General features: G+C 29.8%; 1 protein-coding gene across 1 annotated transcript; it reads right to left on the bottom strand.

The window, feature by feature from the left end:
• Positions 1 to 364: 364 nt before the first annotated feature.
• LOC111402364 (NAC transcription factor 32-like) lies at positions 365 to 2,054 on the bottom strand. The gene is made up of 3 exons (XM_023030602.1): positions 1,779 to 2,054; positions 1,308 to 1,585; positions 365 to 957 (listed from the first exon to the last, which is right to left on the bottom strand). The coding sequence occupies exons 1-3, from the start codon at positions 1,939 to 1,941 to the stop codon at positions 571 to 573; spliced, it is 828 nt and encodes a 275-aa protein (XP_022886370.1). The 5' UTR covers positions 1,942 to 2,054; the 3' UTR covers positions 365 to 570.
• Positions 2,055 to 12,250: the final 10,196 nt, after the last annotated feature.

Raw genomic sequence — 12,250 nt, forward strand, 5'->3', positions numbered from 1 at the left:
CGTTCGATTCCTGAAATATGGATTGAGACTCTTTGTGGGTACCAGTGTACAAACAGTTTTTGTTTCCTGACCTGTTAGGGCACATCCTGCAATTAGCCTCTTTTACGATGCTCCAGGACCGGGACGGAGGGGACCCTTAAGGTTAAGGTTCAACCTTTATAATTGTAATCGGAAATATTTTAGGAAGATGTTGACAATTACACTGTTATAGGTTAAGCTACAAGATGATTTCAAAATTAGTGAAATGAAATTATGGAATAAATCCTTTCAATATTGCCATCAAAATTAATGTACGATTATAGTTCTTATATTTTAAGATAGGTTATAATTAAATTTCAAATTTTCTATTAGCAAAACAATTCAATAATATAAGCAAATACACACTAGCATTCATTATACTAACGAGCCCCAAAGTACAATTACTATACTAATTTCTATCATAATATTTGCACGTGCACACTCATAGACCTCAAGGATCTCCTGTGTCACGACACACCATTACTTAAGATGGGGCTGCTAATATACAAAGATCATGACGGCGTCGTGGAATCAATCAAGAACATTGGCTCCTCATTTTGTGAGATAAGTGAACATATCATGCACCGAGTCCACCTGAAAACTGCTCTGATATTGTTGAGAACCAAAAAACGCATTAAAATTATCCACAGAGCCAGTGACATCCATGTAATTCAACGGAAAATTAAGGCCGGGCTGGCTCTGCACCTCCCTCTCGCACGTGAACTCAGGGGACAGCACATGTTCAGAGCAGCTCGAATCGAGCTTTGGGACAGAATCACATGCTTCGAGGTGCATGAAGTCCTTGTGCACCAGAGGAGATGACGTCGTGATGACGGGCTTCTTATCTTCCTCTGGTGTCATAACTTTGCGGCTGTTGACGCGTTGCTTCTCAATGGATCCCTTTTTGTTGTATATGCGGCATAGCACCCAATCATCCAGCTGTATCAATAAATAATCACCGTTCAAATCTGTCACCGCTAAATCAAGACCGTTCGAAACACTATTATAATATTTAGCAGTCATTCCGAATTTAGCCCCAATTTGTTTTTATAAAAACAGAAATAAATTTTTTAATGAAAATTAATAAAATATGTGATTGAAATTAATTATAAAATTTTGTTATTATTAATTAAATCAAAGGAACTTATGTCCACTAAGTTAACTAGCTCAATTTTTATTAGTAGGTGTAGCAATTGTGACAAATTTGAGGGCCCATTTCTCAATTTTTGAAGTGGATAAGATATTCAACATTAGGAGGGTAAAATAGTCATTTCAGGTTTGAGACCCACCCTCAAGATGTTCTTCTTGTTTCGAACCGATCGGTCCACATCCGCAAGCCGGTACTCATGCATGATCCAATTGGTTTTCTCACCCCTCGGTGCCTTCCCGGCATAGAAAACCAAGGCTTTCTTAATTCCAACCGGCTTCGGCTTCCCAATAGGCTTATCGGCCCCGGTTGCCTTCCAGTACCCAACTCCAGCAGCCCGATTCGGCCTCGAACCATTCGGGTATTTCCTGTCCCTTGGAGAAAAAAAGTACCACTCCTTCTCACCATACAAAGACAATTCTGTACAATTTCATATTACACCCAATTAATTAAGACCCAATTGGAATAACTCAGATCAAAACTTGAAGCGGAAAATGAGTAATTAAAATTTCATTAACAATAATAAAGATCAAATTGGAATTAATCAGCACAACAATTGGAGCTAAAAAATAAGTGATTTAAGACAAAAAAAAAAAATAATAATAATAATTACCAGGAAGGTCCCATGGGTCATACTTGTACAAGTCAATTTCTGCAATAATCGGAGCTGAAATCGGCTGAGAAGCACATTTCCGGCACAGGTAATGCATCACGAGCTCTTCATCGGTTGGGTGAAATCTAAATCCAGCAGGCAATTGCAAATTGGCTGATTCCATTTAGAAAATTGATTATTTCCTCAAAATACTGCTTTATTATTTCTACTTATATATAGACTGAATTTTGATGGAGGGCGGCGGCAGAAGGAGCCTTTGAAACTTTGAACGCTAGGGAGAGAGGATGATATATAGAGAGTAGGAGGACACGTGTCGGGATATGAAGTTGGGTGATGCGGTCATTGCTTACGCATTTGATTTTGGACTGACCTGAGTGAGGAAGGCGTTAATTAAAGCGGCGGTCAGCAATGAATCAGATAAATAAGCCCACAGCCATTATTTCGGAAGTATATATTTTTTACTACTCATTTTCTATCGTACATTCACATAATAAGATATTTTATATATAATAAATTCATTTTATTTTATTTTTTTAATTATACGTTTTCTGAAAAAAACACTACTATAACATTACTTTCTCCACTTTCTCTTTATAATGACCATCAAACAGGGTTAAATCGATACATTTTTATTTCCATGTCATAAGTCACGCAAATTGAGTTGTATCTTAAGTAAAGAAATATAATGCCCTTGTTTGGTGAAGATTAAAATCAAATTGTTATTAATTTTAATAAAAGTTGTTGAAATATGTTATTGAAAAGTTATGAATTTTATGAAATATATTATTAAAATTAATTATTAACTTTGATTAGCTTCACAAAATTTTCAATGGTACAAACGGCTAAAGTCCCTTTTTCTGTTGAACCAATATCTACACACCAAATTTTTTACAACAATTTCACAAAATTTTTAATGTCTCTAAAAAATAAAATGTTTGTTGATTATTTTGCTCCACGAGAGTAACGAGTGATCGACTAGTGTTTAACTGGTTTGATTTTACTATTGTTTTCAATTATATTACACTAAATTTATATAATATGATGTAAAGTATACATTTATTAGTGAATGACAATTATATCTTTTCTAACTCTAATTCTTTCATATAAATATAGGGTTTTGGTTCTTAATGAAATACGCACAAGCCTTTTGACTGCTTTATTTTTATCTCTAATTTATAACACCTTATCATCTCAAAGTTCTAGCCAATTGATTTAGCAAAAAAATATTCCTCTTTTTGCTCACAAATCTCTAGCCAGTTGAGAAAAAAAAAATTCAATCAATCAAAGAATGTCAAGAATTTTAGAGTTTGTTTGGTACAGCTTAAAAATCAATTAAAATCAATTTTTTTTTTTACGTTATTTCACTATTACAGCCTTCATTTTTGAATTCTTCTCTCATAAATAGGACCCACTTTATCTCTAACGATCAAAAAATCAATTATCAAAATCCCTACCAAACAAGCACTTAACCAATTGAGTTTACAAGGAAACTATTATTTTCTACTCAAAGCAAAGGTCAGTATTCCTTTAATTTTAAATTGCATATTGTTTTTAAAGAATCTAAATTAATGTTCCGGAAGAATATTATAGAATTGTTTGAAAATGAATTTTTTATTTTGGGTTATTTTGTTGCTCCTGTAAAAGTAAAAATTAACATAACAACAATATTTAAAAATAATATTGTTTTATTATTCTTGAAGAAGAAACAATGTAAATCAAATTTCAAAAAAATATTGTAGCATTCTTTGAAAATGAAAGTTTTATTTGGTTTATTTTGTTGATCATGAATAAGTAAAAATTCACACAATAATAATATTTTCAACGTATAGTATTGTTATTCTTGATGAAGTATAATACTTTTACTTATTATATTTTAGACGAATTCTATGTCAACATTTTTGGTGAAACATCACTTATTTAAACTTATATTCTATAAAAATATTGTGTAAATACTCCTAAAGAAGTATAAACCTTATATATCTTAAACTTCTAACGAATATTTTGTTGTTGCTTCATAAATAAATGTACGAATCAATATTCTAAATGAATATTGGATTGATTCTTGTGAAAAAACGAGACTCCATATAATATGGAGGAGTTGTATTATTATTTCGAAATCAATAGTTCAAAATGCATTGAATTTGGATACTCTGCACAGCTATATTGATCTCTCAACATTCCTTGGTCTGATCGTCATGAAATTTAGATAGTATGTTCATAACTTGTTATTCTTCAAACATGGCGTTAGAACTAAAATTCAACTATCCATTTGTGAGAAATCTATGCATGAACAGTGGCCAAAATTTTGCAAAAAAAATAGTTTCATTTGATCAATCTTCCTAATGTCAAAATATTTATTTTGAATGCCACTTACAAAATCTATCAACTCATTCCACGAGTTTATATATTCTTTTGAATTGATTGTTCAGTATAAGAATTACGTAAATTGTATGATTAAATTAAATTGTCTAGACCTGTTTTATTTCCATATAAATTTCATTATTGCAATTAAACACATCCTTATTGAAATAAAGTAGAGCAGCTGTACTTTTTGTCCTTATATCAAATTTTGTTCCATTGAATTTTTTTGAGGAGATTTTAACGAGGCACATATAATGTAATGAGATATTCAAGAGGGAATATTGTAAATTATGTATTTATTAGTGAATAACAATTATATCCCTTATAGCTCTAGTTCTAGTTCTTTTTATATAAATATATAGGACTTTGGTTCTCTATAAAATACACACAAGTCTATTGACTTCTTCATTTTCTCTTTAATTTATAACATAACATAACCTGAACAATATGCAAGCTATTTTATTGTTTTAATTAAAATGAAGTGTTCATTATTTTAATGGATAGTATTAAAAATGGTAAAGAAAGCAAAATCTTAATTCGTTGTAATATTTAGTGCTTGTTTGGTACAGATTTTAAACCAATTAAAATCAAATTTTTTATCGTTATTTTACTATTCCAACCGTCATTTTTGAATTCCTTTCTCACAGATAGGATCCACTTTATCTCTAACGGTCAAAAAATCAATTATCAAAATTCCTACCAAGCAAGCAGTTAATATCCTGTGTATCAAGATTGAAGGCTTATATCCAAAATTTTTATAAAATGGCTATATGCAAAATAAAAACAGGACATAAATTCGAAGTAAATAAAGAGATAATATCAATATAAAGTATTATGCTACTTTATTTGTCACTACGATAAATTTAAGTACATCATTAAGACTTTTATGATACCGTGAATTGAAAGTGAAACCATTAGACAAAATAAGCTCTTGTTTTTAATTGTATCAATTCACATGTAGTTCATGCAGCAAACAATTTGGGGGTTCGAAACAAATCGTCGGGGGACATTTTCGAGAACAATAATAAAAAAAATTATTGAAGCAAATGATTAGCAATAAAAATCGTCGGTGATTGTCAACAAATTGATTGATAGACTCCCATTGAAATTCATTTCTATTAATGATTTAGACGAAAATATCAACGACGACTGGTGACCACCAACACGCCTTCATGAGCAATAGCCGGTAGAAATATCATAAGTAACGTCATCATCGAGGAGAAGGCGTACACAAAAAACCATTTTATATTAATATTATTAAATAAATTATCATTCGCAATCTTTGATTATTCTTTTAATGTTACGAATTGTTACCGAACACATGAACGACGATAATTGGATGAGAGCATTTTGATTGTTTTTGTCAGTGAAGCTATCAACAACTCAAGCACACTCGGTGATCATAGTTGGAAGTCCGTATTTGATCAACAATCATAATACAGTCAGTGATCAATCATGAAGTTCACGCCGATGATGTTTTGCTCAATTACTTTTTTATTTATTCTATTTTTATTTTCTTTAATTACTTTTCACAAATATGTTAAGAGCTCGAAAATGAATAGACTTGGATCCTAAGCAAGGCGATTTTTGTTCGTAAGTATATAATTACTTGCAAAAACATACTCTTACCTTTTAATTTTCTAGAATTACACAATTTTTCTTTTGATTACAAAATTTCCGTAAACTCGACGTCCATATGAAAATTGTATTACGATATTGAAATATTTTAGAATTTTTTTTTATAGTAATTACTCTATAAAAATTTTATTGCCAAATTTTATATTGGCAAAAGATTCCCTAAATAAATCTTTTCTTGACCGAACCAAATAAAGATATGTGAACCAAAGCACATCAATATCCGACGAAATCATCTTGTACCAATCAAATCTTTGAATTTGTATATAACACAAAGAAGTGAAATTCATTTAGGGTGCAGTTGGTTTGCCGTTTTCTAGTCATTTTTCGTTTTCCGTTTTCGAAAACGAGGAAAACGCGTTTGGTCCGTAGTTTTCGAAAATGCATTTTCGAAAACGAGTTAAAATTTATAATTGAAAACGCAAAACAACTTTTTATCATTTTGAGCGTTTTCAGTTATAAATTATCAAAACGCTCAAAACGCGAAAAATAGGCCGTTTTCGGAGAAAACTAAAAATCATTTTGAAAATGAAAATACAAACCAATCGCTACTTTAATTTGCAGGTCAAATTAGACGATATTTGTGAATCGTACTGTACATCGTAATCAAATTTATTCGGACTAAGGTTTTTGTTTTTTGTCTCAAGCATACAGTTGTGTTATATAATGGGACAAAATTGATCAGCCGACTACCTTAAAGTGGGCTGGCGTGACTTTTTTTTTTCTCTAACTTTACTTTCCTATGGAAAAAGGTTGTCTAAATGAAATGAACACGTTTGTCAATATTTTTCAAATTAATATTTTATTTTTCATATAGCCAACCTTTCTTGTGTGAAAGAAGCCGCCAAGATAGCAGTATTTTCCAGCAGAATATTCCAGGTTTACAGTAATCAGGAAGGATTCAGACTTTTTGTACTGTGAAGTCAAAAATTAAAATGTAATTTTTTTAAAAATAATAATATAATATTAATAAAAATAAGTTAATGAGCATTTTGATATTGAAAACGTATTATAATTATATCATTATCATTATTGTTAAAAGAATTTTGCTACTTGTATAGTTTTGTTTACTATTTCGTTGACAGATGTTGAACTGATGATGAGTAAATCAAATCGAATGTAGGAAGTATATGAATTGAATAAAATTTAAATTTAATTTAGGAAGTAAATGAAATTTAAATTTAATGCAAAAGTAATTAAAAAGTAATTCAAATTACATTTTGTCTGTAACGATTCTAAAACTTTTGACATCATATTTCAGGTAAATTTTTCTAATAAAATGATATAAATTATATTGAAAAATTTACGGTACAAAAATAATAAACGTTAATGAAATAATTGAAATTTTTTAAAGAAAGTACAAGTTATATGCATCTTTTAAGACATAAGTTTAACATATATTTAATTATTTTCGATATTCATTTGGATCATTCAATATGACTACAATATAGTTTTCGAAATGAACTTCTAGATGACGTAGACGATTTGTGGATTTGGAAAGTATACGATCATTGACGAATTTTAAAAATTAGCATATTATGAAAATTCTCGAATTATTAGTTTTGGAACGGCCTATTTTAATACGTCATAACTTTTGATAAGGTTGGTCATTTCGCACGCCATTAACAAGCAAAAACTAGGACATGGACACTTTGAAATGGTATTAAGAATATAATGTTTCGATTTCATTTGACATTTTTCGTAATGAGAGCATCAAAGTAGGTCATAAATGGATCAAAACAACCATTTTCTAAAAATAATAATAATAATTGGGGGTCTAGGTCCACTGCTACGTTTACTCACATCCAAGTTGGAGTGTACTTCACTTTAATATGGCCGTTTAAGCCTTGTTATATAAAAATTTATTTTCTTCAAATTTATTTTTAATGATATATTTTCAAAATAAAATAATTTTACATATAAATTCAAAATATTTTCTATTATTTAATCACATATTCTCCAAAAAAAAAAAAAAACTAATACCAAATTCATTCTTTCAAAAAAAGAAAAAGAAAAAAGGACTCAAAACACACCCAATCTAGATAACCTTATATTCTACTTATAGAAGCCCTTGTCCCATTTTTCAAGAATGCATTTTTTCAATTCTCATTTTCAACTACACATTCTTTCATAAAATAATGATACACGTACTTTTTTTACTTTTTAATTACAAATTCTCCAAAAAATCACTATTTCATAATACATTTTTCTTAAAAAATGGGGATCAGGGCATAATTTAAACAAATAAATTTAATACAGCCTGGCAGACATGTCACGTCGAATATTAATGACAAGTGAAGTGGATTATGTCGAAGCAGTCGTAAAAATTTGTTAAATGGTACAATATGATAAATTTTAGGTTGACTGCGTGTTTTGTTTTTATGTAGATGCTAATCACGCGCGTTCTATTGTTAGACAAACATACCATCGTGTTTCTTGTTTCTATCTGGCTGCACATGGCAATGTTGTAGCATTTCATCAACTTGCAAGAATTTTCTAACAATTTCCACCATCAAGTTTTTGTCTCATTCTGCTGCTTTCGCTGCATTAAATGTTGGGTAAATTTTAAAAGCCTTCAATTAGGTTTATAACAAGTGGAAATTACACCAAATCAGCCTTTGTAATATCCAATTTCAAAAATGAGATCCAGCATTTATTTATATAAAAATCCGATATTAATTAAAAGATAATAAATCAATATTTCAAAATTGTGAGTCTCATTAAATGTAAGCGTTAATGCTATTTAGCCTCCACTGGAATTGCAACCCTAGTTTACGTGGTACTAAATGATAAGTTAAAGCAAATGTGGAATTAAATGACTTATTTAATTTCACCTATCATTTATTGTCACATTAACGCTACGTAGATTGAGGTTACAACTCAGTGGGACTACATAGCATTATTCTAAATGCTTGTTTATCATCATTTAAAATTTTAAATTGTTTGCTATAATATCATTTTTTATCATATTCACACAATAAAATATTCTACATACAAATCAATAAAATTTCTTTACTTTTTAACAACAATTCCTCCAAAAAATACTATTTAAAACTATTTAATTTTTCAAATAATGGGTGACAAACAATGACTAAATGTAATTATTAATGTTAATCACTTTTTTTAATTGAACCAAACATGGGCTAAATGTGTCATCGAAATGTTAATAAAAGATCAATTCCAATGTTACATGGATACAATCCCGAGAATTTTCATTGTTGACATGTTTGCTATAGTATCAATTTTCACCATACATTCATAAGATAAAATATACTACACACAAATCAATAATTTTTTATTTGTATTTTTTACTTTTTAATAACAAATTTTTTAAAAAATATTATTTAAAATTCTTTTATTTTCCAAATAATGGACGACAAACAAGGACTAAATGTAATTATTAATGTTAATCACTTTCTTTAATTGAACCAGATATGGGCTAAATGTGTCATCGAAATGTGAATAAAAGATCAATTCCAATATTACATGGATACAATCTCGAGCATTTCATTGCTAACATGACAGGATAGATATGATTTGTCAATTTGTTAGTGTATTTTTTTGTCATTTAGGTAAGCAAAAAATTCACAAATATTTGCCTTTTTTTATTAATAAAATTAATGGAGTTCCATTTTGCTTGAAAATGAATTCTATAATAGTAAATTTTTAGAGAATGTATGATTAAAAAATAAAAATAAAAATTATATATAAAAATTACTTTATTATATAAATGAATGGATGAGAATGAGTTTAGAAAAAAACAAATTTTTAGATAATAGAGATGAAACGGAATGTTTCATAGGACCGATGTCAGTATCACGGGACACAATCTTTAATGAGTCAAATATTGTGATACAAACACAACTTTTTCCAAATACTTGTATCGATGTTCTAACTCAGGTCAATAACTCAAGATTTGGCCGCCGTCGGAAGAGTGTCTCCGTCGTCGACATCCAGTCAAGATTCCACTGCTCTTGATTGAAAACATATATGCGGCCAAAATTACATGTAATAATCATGAAAAAATAAAAAACCTATTTCCATATTATCATCTTTCAAGTTTTTTTGGTTAAATTTATATAATCTGATAAAGTCCTAAAACTGCCGAGACTTTAGCCCTCCTTGGTATTGATTAAAAATAAAATTTTAATATAAATCAAAGTTAACAATTAACTTTAACCACATATTTAAAGGGTGTTCGGTGGGTATTAAAATTAAATTTTTAGTAGATTGTGATAAAAAATTTTGAAATGTGTAGTTGAAAAGTTGTGAAATCCATAAAATGTGTGGTTAATATTGTTTGTTTGCTTTTAATTTAGATTAAAATCTGATTTTAATCCTTTTCAAATAGGCTCTTAATGAATATCACAACTTTTAAACCACATATTTCATTAAATTTCATCAAAATCTAATAATAATATGATTTTAATTCCTACCAAATAGGGACAAAAAATAAATTTTATTTGTATTTCTTGATTCGATACTGTTGAAAAATAAAAAGAATCAAGGTAATATATATAACACGATAGAATTATATGATCGTAAATAAACAATAAAATAAAAGTCAAAGAATTAATCGGCAGAGGAATAGAGTATTTTTATTCAATTGACTAGTATGGAAAAAACAAATACAATAATTGCGCCTACACAATTATTCTATATTACAATAATACAAAACTTGTGAAAAGATTTTAGTATTTAAAAGGGTGCATGCCAAACCTTAAAAATACTACAAAGATGAAAACAAGATAAATAATCATGTGAAATAAATGATTTTTTTTTTTTCAAAAATTCAACCTAATTTGAGTCAAAATCCTAACAATCTCTACATCTCTATCTAAAAAATAATTCAATTGCAACGAAAAATTTGAACTTTTTAACGAGAACCAAACTTTCTCTAACATAAAAATACTCCTCTCCCTTTTACAGTACCCAACATGGATATATGAACCCAAACACCGAGTTCCCCAAAATTCACAAAGCATTAGAAAATACTAAACAATGTTGAAGCACACCTTGTAACAGAACTAACTCTCAATTCTTTCATAGAAGGCTCTTGGCTTGTTTTGACGCCTTTAAAAAAACCTAAAAGCATGTGCAATCGAATTAGCATCTACGTACCTATCTCCAACGGCTATGGGTCTATCCCTAGCAATCGAATACGACGGAACAGCAGGTCGTGGTGGTAAAGCGGAATTACCTACATCCTCCAAACTCGACTGAGGAGTATTACTCATTGGACCCCGAACCAAATCTTAAAGATAGAGTACTAAATTGAATATCCATCATGGTACTAAATTTGTGTTGACTTTCTTCGCAGATTTTGCTCGACCTTGCAAGATGTATAACTGAGACCTCTTTCATCATTTCAGTATAAAACGAACACACTTCAGAATCTTCAAGACTCCACCTCCACAGAGAACATATACTCTTTAGAATCAAGAGTACTCAATGAAATAAAATTCTTCTTCGAGTTTGGAATTGCCGAACATGATCGAGTATTTTACGTGTTCCATCGACCTGTTTCAATCTAAGTTTACCAATACTAGTTACTTGACAAGGTTCATTGTTACCCATGATAACGACACATTGATCATGGTTTTATATGTTTCAAACAAATTTCGATTGTGACATATATGGAACACACAAGATGTATCCAAAGTCCACTCTTCTTCAGGTTTGGATTTCATATCAGAAATCATCAAAACATCTCCATCAGTTAAATAGTTCTCGACTGTGTTGGTCTTGATAGAAATATTTGATTGCTTTTCATGAATTGCAATCAAATTACCTTTGTTCTGCAATTTGTCACAATCCTTCTAAATACGTCTTTTCTTTTTGCAATAATAACAACCCTAATTATTGATATTTGACATTGACTTACCCCATTTCCGATCACCATGAACAACAAGGCCTTCTCCAACTCTGCCTCCAGATCTAATGAAATGCTTTATCTTCTCTTTTGAAAAACAAGACATCATACACATTTTTAATGGTGAGAATGTTACGACTATACAAGTCATCCTCTAAACGAAGTAAACAAAGCTGACAGAGAACACAAAAGGGTTAAGGCCAAATTTTTTTCATCATACTTTACCTCTAAAATCTCTAAATCAACTATGATCTCTTTGAACCCAGCCAGATAACTTTTCAAAGATTCGTCTTCTGTAATGCGATGAGATACAACCTCTGCTTTCATATGCAATTTGCTTGTCAGACTTTTAGTTATGTACAATTACTCCAATTTCAACAATAACACAGCTGCCCTTTTTTCCTTCAAAATTTCCTAAGAATATTTTTTGAGAGATGAAGATGGATCTGTGAAAGTGCCTTATGACCTTTCCATTATTTTTTGTTCGTCATCCAAGTTATAGGTATTTTTTCAATCCCAACAACATATCATTCAAATCCAATTGTGTGAATATAATTTGCATCTTTACTTGCCATAATAAGAATCTTGTATTGGGATCCAAGAG

Source organism: Olea europaea, chromosome 10 (assembly GCF_002742605.1).
Source record: "Olea europaea var. sylvestris chromosome 10, O_europaea_v1, whole genome shotgun sequence".
Taxonomy (NCBI): Eukaryota; Viridiplantae; Streptophyta; class Magnoliopsida; order Lamiales; family Oleaceae; genus Olea; species Olea europaea.